This window comes from Chenopodium quinoa, unplaced genomic scaffold, assembly GCF_001683475.1.
Source record: "Chenopodium quinoa cultivar QQ74 unplaced genomic scaffold, ASM168347v1, whole genome shotgun sequence".
In the NCBI taxonomy this organism is placed as follows: Eukaryota; Viridiplantae; Streptophyta; class Magnoliopsida; order Caryophyllales; family Amaranthaceae; genus Chenopodium; species Chenopodium quinoa.
The window spans coordinates 1041001-1064508 of record NW_018742418.1 but is presented as its reverse complement, the minus strand read 5'-3'; the positions used below and the strand labels follow the sequence as shown (position 1 = coordinate 1064508).

The following is a 23508-nucleotide window of genomic DNA, read 5'->3' as shown; positions in this document are numbered from 1 at the left end:
TGTTTACTTGATTAATAGAATCACTAGGTGAAAAATACAAATGGACAACGGTTCAAAACCCCCATTTAGCACCGGTTTTGAACCATTCTCTATTTGAGGGATGCCAAAACCAAAAGATTTCGCACCGGTTCTTGCTGTGAACCGGTGCGAAAAATAGCCCAAAAAAAAAAAAAACCTTTTAGCACCAGTTTTTGCTGTGAACCGGTGCGAAAAATGGCCCAAAAAATTTTTTAAAAAAACTTTCAGCACCGGTTCTGTTTCATAACCGGTGCCAAAAATGCCCCAAAAAATAAAAAAAATTAATAAATAAAAAAAATTTGCATTTTTTTCACTTAAATTGTACCAAATACTTATATATAATCATAATATACATAAGACACATATATTTTCTTCAATAACTTGTAATATTACACTTTAAAAAACTGGAAAAAAAAAAAAAAAAAAAAAAAAAAAAAAAAACCCAACTACAGAATCAAGGTCTGGAGAAGCTGAGCCCTTGATTTAACAGCAAGGTCTACTTTCCTTTTGTAAGCTGTTGTTTTCTATTGGTTGTGTTGCTTGCTTTGTGTCTGGTTGCTGGTTTCTGTTTGCAGGGTGTGTTTAGCTGTTGCTGGCTACTGCTTTCTGTTTCTGGCTGGTGTGTGGTGTGTGTTGGTTCAGGCTGCTGGTTTCTGTGCTGCATGCTGCTAGCTTGTCTCTGCTTCTGCATGCCTGTTATGTTGCATGCAGTGTGTTGCAAGGTGTTCTTGCTGTTGTGTGTCTTCTGTCTGCACTGCTACTGTTGTTCTGCTGAGTTAATTAAGTTAGATTAGATCGATTGTCATACCTAAAATCCATTGGATTCAGGATTATACAAGTATCATTTATATGTTTCTCATAAACTTAAAATAGAAATTACTACATGTAAAAGGAAAAACATGTTACCTCCACAGTTCTTGATTTTTCTAGCCATGTGTAGATGGGAAATGAAACAAATTGTGAATAGTTGTTCACCAAATTCTGGATTCTGGCAGGCTTTGAGATTTCATATTGTCATCAGGCTGAAAGGAAATCGGAAAATGAAAAAAGGATTAGCAAGTATATGAGCAAGAAAACACTCAAGTTTCCTCACGACACACAAGCTAGTAAGCAACTAAACAAATGAGCTTATGCAACTTAATAGGGATTATTAAGCCATACAAAAGGCATATTAAAAATGTGCTTCTAGCTTGAACAAAAATGATTTATCCAGCCAATATGCAAATTGCAGAAATCATAGAAGGAAATGTAAACGGCACACACATCAAAGTTCCCACAAACATGAAAGAATTTTTAAACCCCGGTAGAAATTACTGTAAGTAACAACATATGGAATAAGCAAGTATAAAACATATGAAATTACTGTAAGTGTGATTTCTGTTCCATGTTTCAGGATCTTTTCAGGTCTCTTCCCTGATTACATATGAGTTACTATCAGCTGCTGCTTCCCAGATATACTGCTTATCAGACCTTGGGCTCTTTGTAGACACAACAACCAGATGAGAGGTGAAAATTCTAGTAACCCTTGAACAATCATCAAGGATTGTGAGAAAGTAATGAGCACTAGTTAAGGTAGCTTGCCTATAAGGTCCCTAGAGGTCAACATGTATTAACTCAAAAGGAAAAGTAGCATGAGATTTTGACAAAGGAAAAGGAGATTTGTGAGCTTTAGAAAAAACACATGATTCACAACAAAAATCAATTGTCTTATTAGAATCAAAAGGAACAGTCAATTTAGACATGTTCTGTACAGAAATATGACCAAGCCTAGCATGCAATAAACTAAGCTTAGGTACAGAAACACTAGCTTGCAGGGAAAGTAAAAAAGAAAAACTATTCAAACAGGAAAAGAAAAAGAACAAATGAACTTGTATAATCCAGCTTGTTTAGATCTAAGAGCTCTAATTTGCTTAGTTGTACAATCCTGAAAAACATATGAATCATGCTTAAAAATGGCAAACAAATTATTTTCCTTAACAAGTCTGCCAACCGAAAGAAGGTTGTGTTTAAAATCCAGAATAAGTAAGACATTTTTGAGAGAAATTTAAAGATATAAAACCACATTTCCTACATGAGTAACATGTTTAGTACAACCATCTGGTAACCCTACTATAATAGGCTTAAGCAAAATATGACATGAAGAAAACAAAGATTTATCACACTCCATTTGATCTGTAGCACCAGTATCAACTATATCCAATCTGATGTTTGAAAACATGTCAAAGCAGAATTAGCACTTGAAACAGATATGATACCTGCAAAATTCACAGTACTACAAGGACCAGCTATATCTTGTTGTTGTCCCTGCCTTCCTTTCATCATCTTCACCATTTATTTGGCAACATCAGTAGCCAATTTGGGGACATAATGTTACATAGATTAAAGTATGTTAAGGGAACATTTGAAAGAGGTGACTAACCGGTAGAGGTATCAAAAATCCAGCAAATAAATTCATCAACGAATAGGTAGATGCTCCTATAATTGTAGCCAGTTGGTAGTTCGCTGTCAATGATGCGAGCATCATATCGAATACACCAGAGTACAAAACATGGCATAGAAGTACCAGAACAACTTGTACGCTGATAAATAATACCTAATCATCGGATTTGTAACAATTGTGAATATTAGAGCTAGCGTAAGAAGATAAGGAAGCTCAACAGTGACCTACAAATCAACAGCTAAATAAGCGAAATGAGAAAATGAAGGAACATAAAATAAATTAAAGCAACAGATGAAGTTGTTTGACCAAAGTAGAAAGCAAGCCCCTCCCCCTTCCCCTTTCCCACCAAATCACCGCATAATAAAGAAGGGAAAAAGAAAAAAAATTTCAAAGAAAATGACTAAAAATATATGGAGTGGGAGAATTATGTAACTAAAATAGACCTAAATACTCATTTGTATGCATTGAAAAAGATTGAGACTACTTTACGATGAAGCAAAACAAGTTTTTTGGGTTATACCAATGTACTAGTGTGTTGAACCTGTTTCCTTGTAATTTTAAGAGCTAGACAATTGTACAAAGGTTCAAATGGGAGTAATGGGACCATGAATAGATTCTATACCTGTGCAAAACAATAAACCCACGAGGAGTACATCCCTGCAAATTTTTCCCGATAAACGACAGTTCTATCTGCTGTAATGTATGGAATAACAGTAGAACAATTGTTTAGTCCCAAGAACAACACAGCAGCATACATCGAACCAAAGATCATGAACACACTTTGTTCATCTTTTCTCCCAGTTCAATGAACAAAGGGCTAATGTAAATATATAAGGCATTACCTTTAAATATATCAAGATTGTATTTGCAGCTAAAATATAACATACTTTTAACTCTTTACACAGAGAATAGCTTCAATATTCAGAAAATCGCATATGTGATGTTAAGATAGAAAATTCTTGTGCAATATTCTTAAATTTCTCTGCCAATACATTTAACAAAGAAATTTCCCCTCAATCCCGAAACAAAGAAAATCAAAGCAAAATGCACGAAATGAACAACAGTACTTGAGATTTATGGAACCCTAACTGAAGATTTAGGGTTTTGATCCATCAATTTAGCATCAAAAAACAGTGTAAACCATCAAATTTTGAACTAGGTATTCCTCAAATCTTGTAAACCCGATTCATGGAACACAAAAAGTGAACATTCTCGAACAAATCGACCAAAAAATCCAAAATAATTCCAAAAAATTGAAAACCCCTACTTAAGTTGAAACAGAGTTAGAACTTGATAAAACTGACCTCATTGTGAATCCCGAGGAAGCAAATCTAACCTTAGAGACTGCTTCAATGGAGGAGAGAAAGCTCAGAAAGTCCGAAGCCACTTCAATGGAGAATTTCGAGTACGTTCCACAAACCAAACCCTGCAACACATTAGCAACCAAAATTGACTCGATTATCAAACTAGACTCCAAAAATTATGTTAAGTTCTTCAAGTATCTATAACCAATAGTTCAATTATCCAACTTCAAAGAACCCTAAATTGAGTATATAGTGACAATTAATTAATTAAATTAGGTCAATGATTAAAGAAAAAGAAGCATCTAACCTTTGAGACTACTTTAGTGGAGGAGAGAAAGCTCAGAAGCCCCTTCAATGGAGAATTTCGAGTATGCTTCAATGGAGGAGAGAGAGGGGAGAGAGAGGTAGATGAGAGCTAGAGGAGGAAAGATCAAGAAATAAAAAGAGAAAGAAAGAATAACCGGTTTTTTTTTATTTTACAATAGCTTTCGCACCGGTTTGAACTGAACCGGTGCGATTTACTCACTTTTCACACCGGTTTGGTTAGAACTGGTGCGAAAACTCTTTCCCTTAATCCCGCCTATTTTTCTTCGCATCGGTTTTTAAAAACCGGTGCGCATTCGGCGGTGCCCATTTAAGTTTTTCTACTAGTGAATGCCTCTGAAGGTGATTAATGATGAAGTTCCTTTTCAGAGGTTAAATTGTTTTGTTCAAGATATTTCACATTTAACAACATTGGGGTGTTTGTGCTTTGCATCCACTGGTAGAGTGCATAGGAACAAGCTAGCTGAAATAGCTGAGCCATGTGTATTTTTGGGTATTCTGTGAGTTAGAAAGGATACAAGATTCTTGAACTTTCTAGCTCAAAAATCAAGGTGACAAGGAATGTTGTCTTTCATGAAAAACACTTTCCCTATCACCTTCATTACATCAGTCAGAATCCTACTTTTGTACTTTCAAATGCTATATATCTTCCTGTTTCCACTTCAAATCCATTTCTGTCTGATGATACATCTCATTCTGATCTTATATTTCCCTCTTATGATATTTCTTCTACTTCACCTACTCCTTCTCATTCCTCACATTCTTCTCATTCTCTTATAGACTCTTCTTCTCTCTCACATTCCTTTTCTCATGATATTTCTTCTTCTCCTCCTATTTCTCCTTCTCAGCATGCACATGATTTTCAAAACTCTGATTCTGTAAATGCATATTAGAATTTGATTAAGAAATCTTCCAGACCTGACAAATTTCCTTCTCACTTTGATATATATCAATGCTACTCAGCATTTATACCAGAACGAAAATTTGAAGAGCCAGATACAGAACACTGGTGTAATCTGGTTGTTTGCAATGATTTTCCTGAAGACCATAAGTGTTTCATAGCTCATACTTGTGATATTCATGAACCTCTCAATTATTCTCAAGCTACAACTAATCCCTTATGGATAGAGGCTATGGAGAAAGAAATTACAACTCTTGTCAATAATGGCACTTGGGATTTGGTTGATTTGCCTAAGGGTAAGAAAGCTAGTGGCTGTAAATGGGTGTTTAAAGTCAAGTTAAAAGCTAATGGTAAGCTGAAGAGGTGTAAAGATAGGCTGGTTGCTAAAGGCTTTAATTAGAACTATGGCATAGACTATGAGGAAACATTCAGCCCAGTAGTGAAGATGTATACAATTAGAGGTCCCATTGATGTTGCAGCAAGCAAAGGCTGGGATTTGTTCCAACTTGATGTGAACAATGCCTTTATACATGGTGATCTGAAAGAGGAAGTCTATATGAAAGTGCTAGATGGTTTTGACAACCCAGATAATAAGGTTTACAGCCTTAGAAAATATATCTATGGCCTTAAACAAGCTTCCAGACCGACAGTGGTTTAACAAGCTAGTTCATTCTTTACTTGAAATGGGTTTTGAACCGTCCAAGAATGATGATAGTCTCTTTATAAAAAGAAGAGATGGCTTAATATGTGTGGCAGTTGTCTATGTGGATGATATCATTCTCACAGGCACAGATACTGAAGCCATGGTGCACTTGAGATCAGATTTACATTAGAGATTCAGCATCAAAGACTTGGGGAAGCTGAGTTATTTTCTTGGTTTAGAAGTTGGTTATACTTCAGATGGCATTTTGTTAAGCCAAAAGAAATTTACCATAGAGTTGATTCATGATTGTGATTTAGTGCTGAAGAATAGGGCTGCCACACCTCTTCCTTTAAGCTTAAAGCTTCAACAGAATTCTGGTGATCCTATCCCTGATCCTAAACATTACAAATCTTTGGTGGGAAAACTAAACTTTCTCACTCACACAAGACCTGATCTCTCTTTTGTTGTTCAAGCCTTAAGCCAATTCATGCAGCATCCTCACTCTTCTCATTTGCAAGCCCTTATTCACACCCTAAGCTATGTAGCTCATACTAAGGGACAGGGCATCTTACTAAGAGCCTCATATGCACTTTCCTTGTACGCTTTTACAGACTCTGACTGGGCAAGCTGTGCTGTTACTAGGAGATCTATTACTAGATGTGTGATGTTGCTTGGTAAATCTCCTGTTGCCTGGAATTCAAGAAGCAAAGTTTGGTTTCTAAATATTCTGTTGAGGCAAAATACAGGGCTATGGCCAATGCTGCCTTTGAATTTACTTAGGCAGTTCGACTTTTTGAAGAACTTGGTATTTAAAACTTGAAGCCAGTCATACTATTCTGTGACAATCAGACTGCACAACATATAGCATACAATCTTGTGTTTCATGAAAGGACCAAACATATTGAGGTCGACTATCACTTCACAAGAGATAAAGTGTTTGAAGGTTTGATCAAATTGGCTTATATTCCTTCATATCATCAACTGGCTAATTTGTTCACTAAAACTCTACCTTCACCTCAGTTACATTCTCTTCTGCACAAGTTGGGAATGCATTCTCAGGATCATACATTGCCCAACTTGAAGGGAAGAATTGAGCATGTACATAAACATCAGCAAGGTAGTTATAAGCTGCTGCTAGGTCATCGGAGTTTGTTATGCAGACTGCCAGCTAGACCCGGGTTGTTACAGCAACTTGATAAGAGTTTGTTATTCTTTCAGAAAGTTTGTTAGGCTTTCTTCTAGATCTTTCTTTATGTAATATAATCTATATATAACTCTAAGCTGTAATAATCTATTCATTCACTCATAATGAAAAATACACACAGTTTCTATTTAGCTTGATTTCTCTCAATCCTCTTTAGATTTTCTCTCTGATTTCAGAAAATATCACCCCGTTATTTTCACTTTGTTATTTGCCGCCGGAAATGGTGGTGCTAAATCAAACAATGGAGGAAGGAAAACTCAACTACTCTTTAGGGTTAACCATGCTATTAATTTCTCCTTTTGTTATCAGGGTTTTTGTTTAATTTCGTCGGCAAAATCGGCGGAAATGGAGTCAAATCGACTTGAAAGAGAAGATGAAAGTGGGTATGTAAAGATTGGAGGAAGAAGATTAAGGTTGGGAGGAAGAAAAAATATGAACAGGGAGAAGAAGATGAACTTGAAGAAGAAGGTGGGAGGAAGAAGAAGGTGAATAGGAGTTAATGTTGTTAACTCTAAAAGTTCTGTCCAACTTATCACAATGGCCCACAAATAGTAAAAATATTTTTTTTAATAAAAAAAACACAGATTTTAATTCAACTTATTTACTAAAATGTTATTTGATAAACATAATTTGTTTTTCTAGATTATGAACTGAGGTTTGCTCGTTATTGTTATTAAATCAAGTAATTTAGGTTTCTCTCTTAAAATATACGTACTATTAATTAGGTTTTTCCTAAACTCTCCTATTTTTTAAAGAAACACAAGTCAAAGCTTAAGGGACCAGCAAAGGGTAGGCCAGATCAAAGATGGTCACAAGGTTCCGCATATATATCCTCTATTATCGCATGGTATTTCATTGTAAGTCTCAATAGTTTTGATTATTGTGTACGTGCAACATCGTTCACCACCATTCACCAACTGCATTAAATTATCTCAATTATAGAGATATGGGACACAAAGTGTTACTTGTATGATGTATCATTATTAAAATACACGTGCATAGGTTTATGTTGGAATATGCCTTGAATCGGTGACCAAAAAGGTACACGACCATGTAATTCATCATGATACATGACCATGTAGTCTACGCTACTACTTAGCAATTCACACGGCCGTGTGGTTCTCAACACACGACCATGTAGTCCGTGTGAAGATTTTCTTAAAATCTAATTTCTCCACATGACGGCTAGTTGAGATATACTTGGCGAACAATTTAGGGTTTTATTAGGGTTTCCTTGTGTTATAAAAGGACCCTTAAGGTGATCAATTAGATCACACCTAATAGAGCCATTGAAATTAGGACTCCTTGTATTAATCTCTCGTTCTTTCACTATTGTAGTAAAGAAGCTCTCGAATCCCCCACCCGTGGATGTAGGTCTAATTTGACCAAACCACGTAAATCCTCCTTGTGCCTTTTGTTTATTTTCTTTATTGCTTTTCTCGGTCTTATCTTTCAATTACTTTTTCCGCATAACTCAAAAACAATTCCACCCTTATTTCCTAACAGTTTATGTGTTTCACTGATATAAAAAGGATACTAATTAATAATGCATTGGCTACATCCACAAGCAACGAAATGATAAATGTCATTATTGATAATGATGGGTGGATGATTGAGATGCAAAGTGAGCTAGGTTATATTATAAGGAGTATAAGTATATATTATATTACTCCTAGAATAAATACATAATAAGCTTAAAATAAAATAAAATAAAATAAAATAAAAAATTTAAAAATAGACCACATAAGTACATAACAAATACAACCCTTTGTCAAGTCGTTCCTAGCTAGGGGGCATATCTAATACTTTTATACTTCGTTCTGAATATTATTATATTAGATAGTGTGTCTGTGTGTGAAGGTCTTCATTTTGAAGAAAGTTGCACATTCATTACTATACGATCACAAGATTCACAACAAAGTATAACATGTGGATTTACTTAGTGTTGTGCCCAAATATTTCTTCATCACAATATAATTGTTTCGATAGCGAATTGTACGTCATTATTCAAATCTTATGATTTGCATATTATGGGTATGAACGGCTAAAATTGGCACGTTCACTAGGTTGAATGTAGGAATTAATGCCATTATGTTACCTATAAAGCTGATTTGTCCATGTAATTTCATTCTCCAACTCATGTATTGCAACAATTATCGGTGAGTTCTTGATCCAGTGGTTAAGATTAAGTGATATATCATGGGCTTAATTCCTTCATTCCATTTGTAATGCTCTTTTGGTTCATTCAATTTGCATAAAAATAAATACTTACAACAACTCATTTGGTTGATCATGGTAAGTTTCATTGAAAGTAGTCAAGCTTCCCATGAAGTTTCACTTTGTTTCATTGAAACTATAATTAAGATACTAGTAAAACCAATAGTTGCGTAATTAGAATTTAGAAGGGGTTAAACAATGTAATTAATTCCAACTAAAGTAAACTTATCACGTAGGTCGGTGACTAAACTACTGATGATTTCAATTATAACCCCTAAATTAAACATGCATATAAAGTTAAAAATAAACTCACTTAAGGTGTAATTGTTCAAAAGTTATGTTACTGATAATTTTAATTATGACCTCTAAATTAAACATGCATATAAAGTTAAAAATAAACTCACTTAAGGTGTAATTGTTCAAAAGTTATGTTTATTTTGCTAAAACTGATGGGACCAGGTGAAAAAATAAGGCCCTATTATTGTCCACCTAAATGTCACCATAATTAAAGCTATTAAGGGTCCATTATCAAGTAAAAAAGATGACCTACTATAAAGTAAGCAATTATCTTCACAAATAATAATTAGAATATACTTTAATTTTTATCATAAGATAATGACCAAATCAAAATGAAATTCAATTCAGCATATCATACAATTTGGCAGTGTCCTTATACAACGATAACCCCTTTTTATCAATTTTTTTTCTTCTTTTCTTTTCTTTTCTTGGGAGCAAGCAAAATGGCTAAGGGTCAACCAAGAGAGCAATGTGTGTGTTACATACAGTAGTTAGATGTTGAAAGCGTGACGTAATGTCGAGGGCGTCTTTAGGATTCTAGATCCAACCACATTCGATTCTTTGATTGCACAGGGTTGTCAATACCTATTTTTTTGTACTTCATATTACTATTTTTATACAAAATATATCCTAAACCTAGGAGGAGAATACTACGGATAATTTCTATCATATAACTTGATATTACTTGTTATTTTGTACTTCATACGGAGTAGCTATTAGATGTTAATTACTATATACGTTAGGTCGTTAGTTATAGTTATCTATATACTTCATATTATTGTAGTCACTTGCTCAAAAAAGAAAAGAAAAGAAAGACAGAGAAGAAAATAAAATTTAACTTTATATAGTTTAGTTTTGGTTTTGTCTTTTAAAAGCTATAAATAGTAGTGTAGAGCAGTACTTAAAATTAATAGCCTAATATGGCCATATATGAAACTATACCATTCAAACTAGGTTGTGCTTGTGCAATACTATATACAAATTAGGGTAAATTTGAACATTAAGTTATTATGTATGGTTACAAACTCACAATTATCATTTTAAAAGGGCTACCTAGTAACCTATCCAATAAGCTGTTTCTTAAGTTTTGTACTAGTTTTCGTTGCTTTTTTCAGAAAAGCATAAACTCTTTAGTTGTTACTAATTGCATTTAGTTTGAGCAAATAATAATAGGTTTTTTGTTTATAATACAATGAAGTGTGATTATTTTTTAAGCTACTATGTTTGAAATAGGGATGTGATAAAAATAAATTTTAAGCTAATTTGGATCATATATATTGGATAGATATTCAATATTCAATCCAAAATTCTTGGTATCTTAATCCTATGGGATCGTGCCTAACGATTATTGTTTTCATTATAGGATACATACAAAATATTAAGCATTGAATAATCTATCCGGAAACAATAACGATTCGGATTTTCAACCTATGCACAACCCTAGTCTAAAGTACGTACTAACAACCCTAACTTAGTAACTCCCTAAGAAACAATGCAAGTCAAATAACTATGAGATGGGATTGCTCTACTAATCACATTTCTTAAATCTAGACATCAAAGTTACTGTTAAAACTATCAACAACTATTAGCTAATGATACTGTAGTAAGGAAAAATATCGTGACAAATTTCTCTTCTTAGATTTGTGTTTGATAGTAAAATTAAATGGTCCTACCAAAGAAAAACACAAAAGGTTGCCCAGCTAACCCTTCATATCTAACATCACTTATCAAACAAATTAAAAACCTTTTCTTCCAGACATTTCTTCCAATTATTAATTATTGAAAGTGATGTTTTGGGGTGCTTAGCTTCTTAATCACTTATATAATTTGTTAGTTTCTTAGTTATTCTTCTAATTAACTCCTATTGTTTACTTGTTATGGGCCATTTTGATATATACTTAATTGATGATTATTCTGACTATTGAGATTAATGAATAGCTAATTAACTCGAGCACGATATCTTAATCCAATTTGATTTCTGACTAATTATATTAGTGAAGTGTTAATTAAGAGGGGAACTGGTGGAAATAAAAATTGAATATGTATGTACAATGGAGTATAATAATAATTCATGTATTTTACGGGTTTACTACTAGTAAAAGTGGGGAAATGAGAATGTAAATGAAAACATATACTTTGTAAATATAATTCATGTATATTTCACGGATTTATTAATAAAAGTTTTTTAACCGATGAGATATTATTACAAAATGAGTGGTGGAGTATTAGTATTGTAAAGATGAATTCCACGGAGTATCTTTTTGAAAGAAATTATAGATGTAATTCCTGTGAAATTTAAAATTAATTAACTCAAGCAATAAAATAGACCATGATTAACAAAAGTGGATTGCTAAACATTGCCCGCAAATCTCCACATAAAGCCCACAAACTTATATTGAAGTTACAATATTGCCCTTGACCTAAAAAAAAAACACAACCTCAAAAAAAATCAAAGTACGGGAATGTCGAGGCGGCAAGGCAAAGAGTTGGCGGCGGCTGCGGAGGAGGGAGGGTTGGCTCGTGGCGGCAAGGTAAATTTTTTTTTAAAAAAATAAAGAAAAATAACAAAACAACCACGGCTGGTGGTGGCGCCAGATCCGGCAACCACGTCCACCGGTCTGGCGTCTGGGCAGGACGCCCAACCACGGTAAGTGGCGTTTGGGACAGGCGCCAGTCACCGTGGCTAGGCGTCCTGCCCAGACGCTAGGCCGGTGGACGTGGCTGCCGGATTTGGCACCACCACCAGCCGTCGGCCGTCCTGGCCAGGCGCCCCACCTCCAGCCGTGGTTGTCTTGTTATTTTTTTTTTTTTTTTGTATAATATTTTTTTTTGTTGGAAATTGAGAATTTTTTTTTTTTCTATTTTTATGTAATATCATGTTTTTTTTTGTTGGAAATTGATAATTTTTTGTTTTCTTTTTTTGTGTAATATTGTGTTTTTTTTTTGTTGGAAATTGAGAAAATTTATTTATTTTGAAAATTAAGCAAGTCAAATGTTAAAAAAAAAAAAAAAAAAAACCAAAAAAAAAATTCAAAACTGGCCGGACCACCACCCTCGAACCGGCGCCTGGCCGGGACGCCTGTACCATGGTGGTGGCGCCTAGCCGGGATGCCAATACCATGGTCATGACGCCTGGCCTAGAAGCCTCAACCATGGTACAGGCGTCCTGGCTAGGCGCCATCGCCATGGTGGCGGCGTCCCGGCCAGGCGCCGGTGCCACGGTGGTGGCGGCTCCTCCGGACGCCAGGCGTCTTTTCCGATGACATTTAAATTCTCACCTCGTTTTGCTGCGACGACGACTGCTCTTCGTCGTCCCCCGGCTCTCCGGCCTCCCCCGGCATCCCCGTACGACTCCACATTTTTCAGTGAGTGAAATTTTCGTTTTAAGAGAAAATTGACAAAGGGGCAAAACTGTCAAATCATATTAATTTTGTGGACTTTATGTAGAAATTTGTGGGCGATGTTTAACAAATCCCTTAACAAAAAGGAGGACAAAATATTTCGATAAAAAAAATAATTTAGATAAATTCTTGTTCGTTATCAATTACTTGTATACTCCGTACAATATATAAATTTAAAAAAAAAAAAAAAAAAAATTAGGAAATAGAGAATAGAGAATTATAAATTGAATTCCCAACTGGGCAACTCCTTATATCATTCTATATTAGTCCACAAACTTCAATTAGTATTTACTATTTTGCTAGCTCCTCGTTTTTCATTGAAGCATGTTTTCTTGGAATGGATGACGTACAATTCTTCTGTTTAATTATTTTCAATTAAATTAATCTAATGGTGTTTTATATATTTTTTTCTTGACGCAAAAGTAGTTAATTTAATGCGTAAAAAGGACAGGTTATACAATCAAATACAAGAAAACACGAACATCATATTAATTCTCCTAGACAAGTAACTTGACTTATATAGTAGGCAAGAATTCCTTAGCGTGGAGTAAAAACGAAAATGGGACAACTCTATAGCTAACAAAACTAGCACTCGTTCAATTACATGGACTCGACGACTCTTGTAGAACTACAACACATTTTTCTTTCCACACATTCTTCAACTAAATCACAACCACCAACTATTTTATCTTTCTTTTTTTTTTCTTTTTTTGAATAACTATTTTATCTTTGTAGTTTATGTATATATAAACTCCATTTTTGTATTCTTTTGGTTAGTGTGAATTATCAGACTAAGATTGGAAGTTGGAACCTAAGCATATACTCATAGATTTGGAAGGTAATAAACGTATGCCCTACATTTTAAACTAAATGTATGTTTTTATTTATCTGTTTTTCACTTACCTGAACTTATCATAACTAATTAGGGTTTGTTTGTGATCGTTTTTTGTTTTCAGTTATCAATTTTTTAGAAACACAAACCCAAACATAGGAAATTAGAAAAAGTTGTTTCCACTTTATTGTTGTCAGATTTCAAAATTATCAGAATTTTAATAAATTTAACCAATTTTTAATTCATTATATATCATATGGTTCTGAAAAAATAAAATACCAAAAAACACAAAATTACAGTATTACCGAATGGATCCCTAGTTTCCAAACAACGAAAAACGAATGATGTGTGGACATAAAACAAAAAACGATCCAAAAAAGCTCTCAATTAGCAGTTTTGTTCTGAACCGGAAAAAAAAATTAAAAGATGATAATGTGTAGCATAATTGTGGAATTTTGATTTCATTTAGCAAATTCAATGGTAATCGCTCCTAGTTTCGTCATTGGTAATCAAAAATTCAAAACTCTTATCTTTTTTCTTTTGAGGAGATAAGCTCTCATGTAATATGCATTGTAGCTTAGTTTTAAGCTAAATAATACTCCAATAATTACACTTTTAATTATATATTCCCTATATGCAAAAGCCCACTAAAATGGAAATATACTTAAGAGCTAAGAACCAAGGGAATAACATTTATTACTTGTACCAAAGTCTAAGAAGAAATCACCCTAGTAATAACTATCCTACCAAATTTGGCTGCAATAATTAACCTAATTATTTACTCTTCCTCTATAACCATGGTTGTTACTTGTTGGGAGCAATGAAAAAATTACCCCTACTTTTTGAAGCATTATTTCTTTTTCAGATAAAAAACGAGATTTAATCTCATGTCATGTAATTGTCATAGGTACTATCCGTTCTGTATATGAGCCCATCTTTGAGAATGGAATCTCGTAAATGGTTAGCTATTTAAACCCAAAAATCCCACAAGTGAACAGTTGCACATAAGGCATAAGAATCACATACTATACTAGAGAGCAAGAAAAAGTTCATAAAAACACAGAGATCTCAACATCAATATATTGTTCCGTTTGAAGTGTGAATGAAATGAATATAATAGAGATATAAATTTAGATGCAATTCCTCCGCATCCGCTGAGAAATTATTAATACACTTGCACACCTCTTTTGCCACCACTTCACTCTCTGTAAGCCAGGTGGGATAATTCTCTCCTAATCATACCGGCAAAATTTGTATATAACGGTTGTATATTCTACAATTGGGTTTATTCTTCTAAATCAAATAATACTACTCGCTTGTCCTACAATATATTATAGTCACATCTTTGCAAAGGTAATTTATCGTTGTAACAATTTTGAGTTTTTCATATGTCAAATTCTAAATGCATAAGTCTAAAATTATATATACTACGGATTCAACTTTATTTTATTATATATTTTAGGATCTTGCTAACGAACGCCTTTGGGATGTTAGATAACCTTTTAAAATAGTTTCTAAAATGGTATTAATTTGAGAATGCATGTCAAAATCACGCGTCGATCGTTGTAATTAATATTTATTTCAAGTTAATATTTCTACTTTTAATTATCTTATCCAACGCCCCTGAGAAGTTCGTTAGCTTTTACCTGTATTTTTAGTTCCTTTATTTTTTTAAATTGACTTGTTTTTTATTCACTCTTATCAATACAAAAATTCAATCGTTATTATCTTTATTAATGATAACCACACCGTTTGACAAGCCATTATGAGGGTTTTAGTGTTATTGGGGGTTACTCAGTCAGTGTACAAAGGTTACTTGGTCACTGTGTGTAATAGAGGTTACTCGGTTAGTGTTTTAGGTATTACTTGTTCAGAATTACAGGAATTACTCAGTTAGTGTTATTCTATTATTTTATAAGCGGTCATATGGAGTGATTAGCCGCACGCAAAACGCACAAATTAATTAATTGGCGTTGAAATTCAATTATTACGATTAAAAAAAAAATTTAAATGGAGGAAGGAGGGGGTCACCAAATCATGATATACTTGTCTTTGTCTTTCTCACTCCTCATTCCTCACGCAAAATATTCTTAAAATCTGCCCCCCATTTTTATATACTCTCTGATTCCAAGTTCTCCTCTACTCTTTCTCGCTCTTAATCACCCACTCTCTGTCTCTTTCTCTCTCTAAAAAGTGTCTTAAAGTTTCTGCCTTTGTTTGTTCAACTGCTTTAGGAACTCACAGTCTTATACACCATTCTCATTAAACAAAATATACTCTGTTTTTTTAAATTAAATTTGATTGGTAACTGTATTTGCAAAAGTGGGTACTTGATTGAATCACTTGAATTATCAAGAAAAATGATATTGTGCTCTTTTTGAAGGAGTTTATGATGGATCCAGAAAGTGGGCTTTCTCAAAATCAACAAGTAAAGGTGAGTTCTTTTGCATGTTTTATATAAAATAAAATTTCTCAGACCCAATTAAACTCCGACTCATCTTAAATCGAGCCGTGCCCATCAAGCACGGTCTCGATTAATTTTGCAATGCTAATGGGTGTCTGTAATGATGCAGAAAAAGGAATCATGGAGACAAGTTCTGATCTTGGCCTATCAAAGTTTAGGAGTTGTGTATGGAGATTTGAGCACATCCCCACTTTATGTTTACAAGAGTGCATTTGCAGAAGATATTCAACATTCTGAAACAAATGAAGAGATTTTTGGGGTTTTGAGCTTTGTTTTTTGGACATTAACAATTGTTCCATTACTTAAATATGTGTTCATTGTTCTTAGAGCTGATGATAATGGTGAAGGAGGGACATTTGCTTTGTATACTCTACTTTGTCGACATGCTCGAGTTAACTCGCTTCCTAATTGTCAATTAGCAGATGAAGATTTGTCTGAGTATAAAAAAGATGGGGTTGTTATTCCTTCTGAATCAACTATTGGGTCAAGGCTTAAATCAATTTTGGAAAAGTATAGAGTTTTGCAGAAATTGTTGCTTGTTTTAGCTTTGATTGGAACTTGTATGGTGATTGGAGATGGTGTCTTAACCCCTGCAATTTCTGGTAATTTCATTTTATATGGGTTTAATGAACTTGGGGATTGGTTGTTTCTTTATTTTCGGCGAATCAAAGGGCATTGATGTAGTCGAGATTTGATTTCTGGTATTGGGTAACACCCCGGGTAATATGGGGTTTGTTATTGGAGGTGGGTTTGTGATTGTTGGATTTTTATTTGTTGATTGATTGATTTTTTGTGCGTGTGATTGGAATTTGCAGTTTTTTCAGCAGTTTCTGGGTTGGAGCTTTCAATGTCACATGAGCATCACAAATGTAAGAATCCTTGTTTTTTTTTTTTTTTTTTTTTTATTTTATCTTGTTTTACTGTTGTGCATGAATTAGGAACTATTTGGTAATACTATAATTAGGCAGAGATTTAGACTAAACAGTTTTGAGTATGACCTATGGTTTAAATATAGTATGAGATTTAAATTTATAAAATTATTTTTGTTAGATGCCTTAGAATAATGGACTGTCATATCTTTTCTAAATATAAAGTTAGGTTATATTAACTGTGATTCCTTGGTTTTGTTCTTCTTCTAGTATAGTCTAATTTGAAACTGTGTTACCTTTTCTAAACATGACAAAATTTCCTAAATTCATTACTTTCTTTTAGTGTTAAGCTTTTGTATAGCTAGTGGATTAGGTTCCATATATTTTTTAGTGATTGTGATTTTGCATCAATTTGTCTGTAATTTTTATTATTCGAGAGGATATATTGAAAGAATATTAACATATCTACTCCAGTTTTTTATTTGGTAGTGTCAACTTTTCACCCATAACATATAACCAAGTGGTTGAGACAAATATTGTTCTATCCTTTGTTTCTTATTATTTGGCAGCATCTCAAACTGTGATTTTTTATCGAGCCTCCGGAATTTTTACAAAATATACTGAAATGATCAGCCATTACATTCGCTACAAAACTTGATGAGCTAATTTGGGATATATTTTAATTTTGTTTTATCAACTGGGGTGTTTAAGAACATGTCATTGACCAGTATGACCACCAACCACTGACCCCCGAATAAAGCAGCAGCCGCTTTGTATATAAGTTAGAAGGGAGAATGTTTCCAGGATGGTGCTTGAAAATTTTATTTACCAAATTGGATGCACTGGCTTGTTTTTATTCTAATCTTTAAAATGAAAAGGATGCATCTTTTAATCTTTTATGAAGCGGCTAATCTTTGACTGTCTGGGATATGTGCCTACCAAATAACTTTTGGAAGTAGGTAATGCTGTATCTTTCTACCAAAATTTTAACCTTTAAACACAAGGCACAAAATTTCTCAATGAGATGACCATATATTTTATCATTGATGCCTTCCAATAGTATGTTCGGATTTCGGATGATGTTCCATGATGTGATCAAGGCTTGTGCTTTAGCATCCGCCTATTGTTGAATTATTGTTATTAGACTTTTTTGAACTACTATAATAATAATATAGATACAGTTAGCACTTTCGTCACTCTGCAGTCTGTAGAATCCTAATTCAATTTAATGCTTATACTTAGCTGTAGTGACTTAACATGTTATTATATATTCTGTCCGGGAATCATTTCGATCTTGATACCATTATATGCTGAAGCTCTTGCTCAGGCTAAAACTATCACCTTCCAGGAAACATTAGGAAGCGTGGTTTCATTTGTCTTTCCACTTTTAAAGGCAAAGGATAATAATGTTTTATAAAGTCTTATGAAAGAGTAGCTTAGTGAATTTATGCTGTCCCCCACTTTGGGACAACAAAAATCAATGTTGAATCGCATTTCAGTAATATCTTAACTTGTTCATATACTTTGAATAGGTGAAATTCACATCAGTTTTTTAGGGTTGATATGTTTGGTTTTACCTCTCTGTTAGTCTTTTTTATCTGCTTTTATTAGATCTTTGCCCCTAACAGCTTCGTACTCCCTTTGTAAGGCAGATGTTGAAGTCCCAGTTGCATGCATTATACTTATTGGCTTGTTTGCCCTCCAGCATTTTGGGACCCACCGAGTGGGGTTCTTGTTTGCGCCTATAGTCGTGACCTGGCTTTTCTGCATCAGTGCCATCGGTTTATATAATATTATACACTGGAACCCACATGTTTATCAAGCACTCTCCCCTTATTACATGTACAAATTTCTGAAGAAAACACAAACCGGGGGTTGGATGTCTTTGGGTGGAATTTTGTTGTGTATAACAGGTAAAAAATCTTAGTCTTTTACTAAAATCGTTTGTGATAGCCCTTTATCTCTTTTGTGGTGCTAAGCTCACAATGTGAAATTTTATAAGTACAGGTTCAGAGGCTATGTTTGCTGATCTCGGGCACTTTTCACAATCATCAATCAAGGTACATTTAACTTTAAACACTCTTCTTAGTATAATTTTTGACAAGTGGAGTGATGTGCCATTTTCGTCAGTCATTCTGGGTTCAATAGCAAGATATTCCAATTGCTATACACTTTCTTTCGTATGACATGTTCTACTATTTCCTCCTTTTAGCCTAGGAGTGACTTTGATTTTCATCTTACTTTGTCTTGTTTTTTTAAGCTTACTCTTTCGGAAGTCCAAATGCACAGTATTCCAAATCATTATTTGGAATTTGATGTTGTAATTTGGTATTAAATTCTCAAAACCACAGTGGTCGCTGCACGAAGGCTGTATTACAAACTACTTAGACACTTCTTTTGACTGCTTTTTAAGAATAATTAAAAGCACTATCCATTTCACTGTCTTTAAGCCTAATGTTAGAGGCTGCAAATTTAAATTAGTCTAAAAGTGAATTTTCTGTCCAGATTGCCTTTACCTTTTTGGTGTATCCGTCGTTGATTCTTGCTTATATGGGACAAGCCGCCTATCTATCAAAACACCATGTGATGGCCACAAGTTACCAAATTGGATTCTACGTTTCTGTGCCAGGTAGCCATTTTACCCTGATTTATAGAGTATATCTTCAGAGCTAATCTGTTCGTATAGTTAAAATCTAGAGTTGAAATTGTATCTGGCAGAAAAATTAAGATGGCCAGTGCTTGGAATAGCCATTCTAGCTGCTGTAGTTGGCAGCCAAGCCATAATTACTGGCACCTTCTCCATCATTAAGCAATGTCAGGCCCTTGGATGCTTCCCGCGAGTTAAGATTGTGCACACATCTTCCAAGATTCATGGGCAGATATACATCCCAGAGATTAATTGGACATTGATGATATTATGCTTGGCCGTCACTATTGGTTTTAGAGACACAAAGCGTATGGGAAATGCATCAGGTATGTTTCTCAGGTTTTCATAGAATCTTAGAATCAGGCAAATGTTTTTTTTTCCCTGCCCCCTTATTGTGGGATTGGAGGCTAAGTGTGAGATTTTGTTTCATGGGTTAAACAGGTTTGGCTGTCATTACAGTAATGCTTGTGACAACATGCCTAATGTCACTCGTCATTGTCATTTGTTGGCGCAAAAGTGTCTTCGTAGCACTTGCTTTTGTATTCTTCTTTGGCGCCTTTGAAGCGTTATACTTCTCTGCATCCCTGATCAAGTTTCTTGAAGGAGCTTGGGTCCCTGTTGCCCTTTCGTTAATTTTCATGGCTATAATGTACATTTGGCACTATGGCACTCTCAAGAAGTATGAGTTTGATGTCCAAAATAAGGTGTCCATCAATTGGCTGCTTAGCTTAGGGCCGAGCTTGGGTATCGTACGAGTCCGTGGTATGGGTTTGATCCACACTGAGCTTGTATCTGGTATCCCAGCAATATTCTCTCACTTCGTTACCAATCTCCCTGCTTTCCATCAAGTCCTAGTCTTCCTCTGTGTTAAATCAGTGCCTGTTCCACATGTAAAGCCTGAAGAACGATTCCTTGTCGGTCACATTGGGCCAAAAGAATATCGGCTGTATAGATGTATTGTGAGATATGGGTACCGCGATTTTCACAAGGATGACTTTGAGTTTGAGAATGATCTCGTGTGTAGCGTAGCAGAGTTCATAAGGGGCGAAGGTAATAAGATGAATGGGTTGAAGGATGAGTCAGACAAGGATAACGATGAGAAGATGACCGTAGTTGGAAGTCCCTCAACTCATGTGGATGGGATAAAGATGCATGAAGACATGGATGAAGGCAACGAAGACTTGCCAGGAACTTCCGAGCTGAAAGAGATACAATCTCCATTGACCACCCCAAAGAAAAGGGTCAGATTTTTGTTACCCGAAACACCAAAGATGGAAGATAAATCTAGGGAAGAACTTCAAGATCTAATGGAAGCCAGAGAGGCAGGAATAGCATACATATTGGGGCATGCTCATGTAAGAGCAAAGGCAGGTTCGAGTTGGGTTAAGAAGCTTGTGATTAATGTAGGTTATGATTTCTTGAGAAGAAATTGTCGCGCGCCTTCTTATCCGCTCAGCGTTCCTCATGCATCAACGTTAGAGGTAGGAATGATCTGCCATATTTAGTTAAAATGTTGTCCGATGCAATGAGATTTTGCGTATACTTTGTAAATGATGTAATTTTGCTTTGTATATGGAATTGTCACCTTGTTTTGCATAAATTGAAAGGGGACGATAGGAACACTAGCTGTCCAGGAAAACTTCATACCTGCATAAGGCATTTGTTATTTTTTGCGGAAGCAATGTGCAACAACTGAAGAACATATTTAGCTCCTTGACAAAATGGTTTCCCTTCTTCCATGGCTTCGACGAGCCAACCTCTCCACCCTTGTGTTTTCGCGTCTACTCACATCCGTTTTGACATCCCTTTTTACATCATGATCGTGCTATAACCATGTAGCTAAACAAAGTTTTCATGCAAATGAAATTCTAAAGAAAAACTACAATAAAGGATATGTTAAATTTGACTCTACATCTTATTAGAGAAGTATGGCTTTAACTTAAAGGAAAAATTATCACAAATAAAACGACCTTTCAGCGGTCTTTCAAAAATAAAACAATCTTTTGATAATTGCGGAATAAAACGGCCTTTGACACGGTTGGTAACCTGTTTGATAGGTTAATTGTGACACGTGCCGTCATGTGATTGTTCAATTTTTTTTTTTATTTTTTTTTTACATTTTCTTATTTATTCGTTTTTTTAGAATAACATTTTCTTATATTATTAAAAAAAAACAAGCATCATCCCCACCCCATCACTGCCCAGCCAGCCACCACCAACCGTGACCCATCCTCTCCACCCACAAACCCAGCCAAATCCGGCATTCATCCACCACCGGCACCAAAATCCACCAGTAGCCCCCATAGTACATGTTGAGTTATTTAGAGTATTGCATTGCTTGATGAAATAAATTGTATATGACACCTTTTGGAATAGTGTCTATTCACTTTTATGTATATGACACCTTTTGGAATAGTGTCTATTCACCTTTTTGGATATGGCACCTTTTGGAATAATGTCTATTCACTTTTTGCATGCTGCATATATATTTCAACGTAAGGGTTGTGAAGAGATGATTAGATTTTTATCTCTTCATTAACAAAGTCAATTGTTTGTCATTGTTCATCATCACAAAATAAATATACTAGTTTACATTGAATCATAATTATACTACACATAATTGTGATTGTTCTTCGTTGTATCTCCTAGGTGATTTCGTGATACCCGAGTTGTAATTTAAGGGTCGAAATATTACTTAGCGGAAAGTGATTCCGTTCACGCCTCGAAGGTTATTATTGTTTAATTCCGATTTCTTCGTTGTGTCCCTTGTATTTTTAGTATTATCCCCAACAATCCAGAAGTAATATACTTGCAAAGATGGCCACCGTTAAGGAATTGACATCAAATTTCCAGAAATTGGACAAGTTCGAGGGCGTGGGTTTTCGAAGATGGCAAAAGAAAATGCATTTTCTCTTGACTTCTCTTGGTGTGGCATATGTTCTCACTACCCCAAAGCCATTGGAGGAGGAAAATGAGACATTGGAAAATACTAGAAAGAGGAACAAGGGGGAGAATGATGACTACATATGCCGTGGACACATTCTTAATGGTATGTCTGATGACTTGTTTGATGTTTATCAATTTTATGAATCTGCTAAACTTCTTTGGGATGATTTAGAATCTAAGTATATGGCCGAGGATGCATCTAGCAAAAATTTTCTTGTTAGTAATTTCAATAATTATTAAATGGTTGATAGTAGGCCGATTATGGAACAATTTCATGAAATTCAAAGAATTTTAGGGAATTTTAAACAACATGATATAAGTATGGATGAGACTTTTGTTGCATCTTCTATTATTAATAAATTGCCACCTTCTTGGAAAGACTTTAGAAACACTTTAAAGCATAGGAAGGATGAAATAAATGTTGAAAATTTGGGTTCCCATATTCGGATTGAAGAGGGAATCCGAATTCAAGATGGACAAAAGGATGGAAATCCTAGTTCTATCATTAATATGGTTGAGGACTCTAAGTCAAATGACAAGAAAAGAGGAAATGACTCAAACAATAATAAAGGCAAGAAGCCTAAGGGTGATAGTGATGGTAAAATATCACGTACTTGTTGGGTTTGTGGAAAACCCGGTCATTTTAAAAAGGATTGTACCATTTGGAAGAAAAAGATGAGCAAGAAAAGGACTCAAAGTGGGAAAGGCGAATCAAGCCAATCTCAAGACAAGCAAGGATAATTGTTCGTGATACATCGATTCAGGAGCATCGAGGCATGTATGCAAGGATCGTTCATTGTTCAAGACCTTTTTGGAGGTTGATGATGGAGATATCCTATACATGGGAAATGATTCCACAACAAGGGTGCTAGGCAAAGGACAAGTAGAACTAATTTTTAGTTTGGGGAAATCTCTTATTTTAAGAGATGTGTTGTATGCTCCTGGGCTTAGGAGAAATCTTGTATCCGGTGCTATCTTGAATCGATTAGGATTTAAAATGG

General features: G+C 34.8%; 2 protein-coding genes across 3 annotated transcripts; one reads left to right on the top strand and one right to left on the bottom strand.

Moving 5' to 3' along the window:
* Positions 1–465: 465 nt before the first annotated feature.
* On the bottom strand, positions 466–4160 carry LOC110708391 (ABC transporter G family member 41-like). Of its 2 annotated transcripts, XM_021886524.1 has the most exons (6): positions 4070–4160; positions 3081–3884; positions 2438–2611; positions 2274–2340; positions 925–1040; positions 466–786 (listed from the first exon to the last, which is right to left on the bottom strand). In XM_021886524.1, the coding sequence occupies exons 2-5, from the start codon at positions 3228–3230 to the stop codon at positions 1036–1038; spliced, it is 396 nt and encodes a 131-aa protein (XP_021742216.1). In that variant the 5' UTR covers positions 3231–3884; positions 4070–4160; the 3' UTR covers positions 466–786; positions 925–1035. The 2 variants fall into 2 exon arrangements, with proteins under 2 accessions (XP_021742216.1, XP_021742224.1); XM_021886532.1 differs by lacking the exon at positions 4070–4160 and having other exon boundaries at positions 3081–3932.
* An 11459-nt stretch (positions 4161–15619) lies between these two features.
* Positions 15620–21283, top strand: LOC110708381 (potassium transporter 6-like). The gene is made up of 8 exons (XM_021886512.1): positions 15620–16015; positions 16155–16647; positions 16861–16914; positions 18567–18827; positions 18922–18974; positions 19420–19543; positions 19633–19887; positions 20003–21283. The coding sequence occupies exons 1-8, from the start codon at positions 15971–15973 to the stop codon at positions 21064–21066; spliced, it is 2349 nt and encodes a 782-aa protein (XP_021742204.1). The 5' UTR covers positions 15620–15970; the 3' UTR covers positions 21067–21283.
* Positions 21284–23508: the final 2225 nt, after the last annotated feature.

What these genes read in the sequence shown, in the direction of transcription:
- LOC110708391 (XM_021886524.1), bottom strand. Translation starts at nt 3,230, where the DNA reads ATGATCTTTGGTTCGATGTATGCTGCTGTGTTGTTCTTGGGACTAAAC. An exon ending in GGGTTTATTGTTTTGCACAG is followed by an intron (nt 2,612 to 3,080) that starts GTATAGAATCTA and finishes TCCGATGATTAG; the next exon opens with GTATTATTTATCAGCGTACA. An exon ending in GATTTTTGATACCTCTACCG is followed by an intron (nt 2,341 to 2,437) that starts GTTAGTCACCTC and finishes TAAATGGTGAAG; the next exon opens with ATGATGAAAGGAAGGCAGGG.
- LOC110708381 (XM_021886512.1), top strand. Translation starts at nt 15,971, where the DNA reads ATGATGGATCCAGAAAGTGGGCTTTCTCAAAATCAACAAGTAAAG. An exon ending in CTCAAAATCAACAAGTAAAG is followed by an intron (nt 16,016 to 16,154) that starts GTGAGTTCTTTT and finishes GTAATGATGCAG; the next exon opens with AAAAAGGAATCATGGAGACA. An exon ending in GTCACATGAGCATCACAAAT is followed by an intron (nt 16,915 to 18,566) that starts GTAAGAATCCTT and finishes TTTGTAAGGCAG; the next exon opens with ATGTTGAAGTCCCAGTTGCA.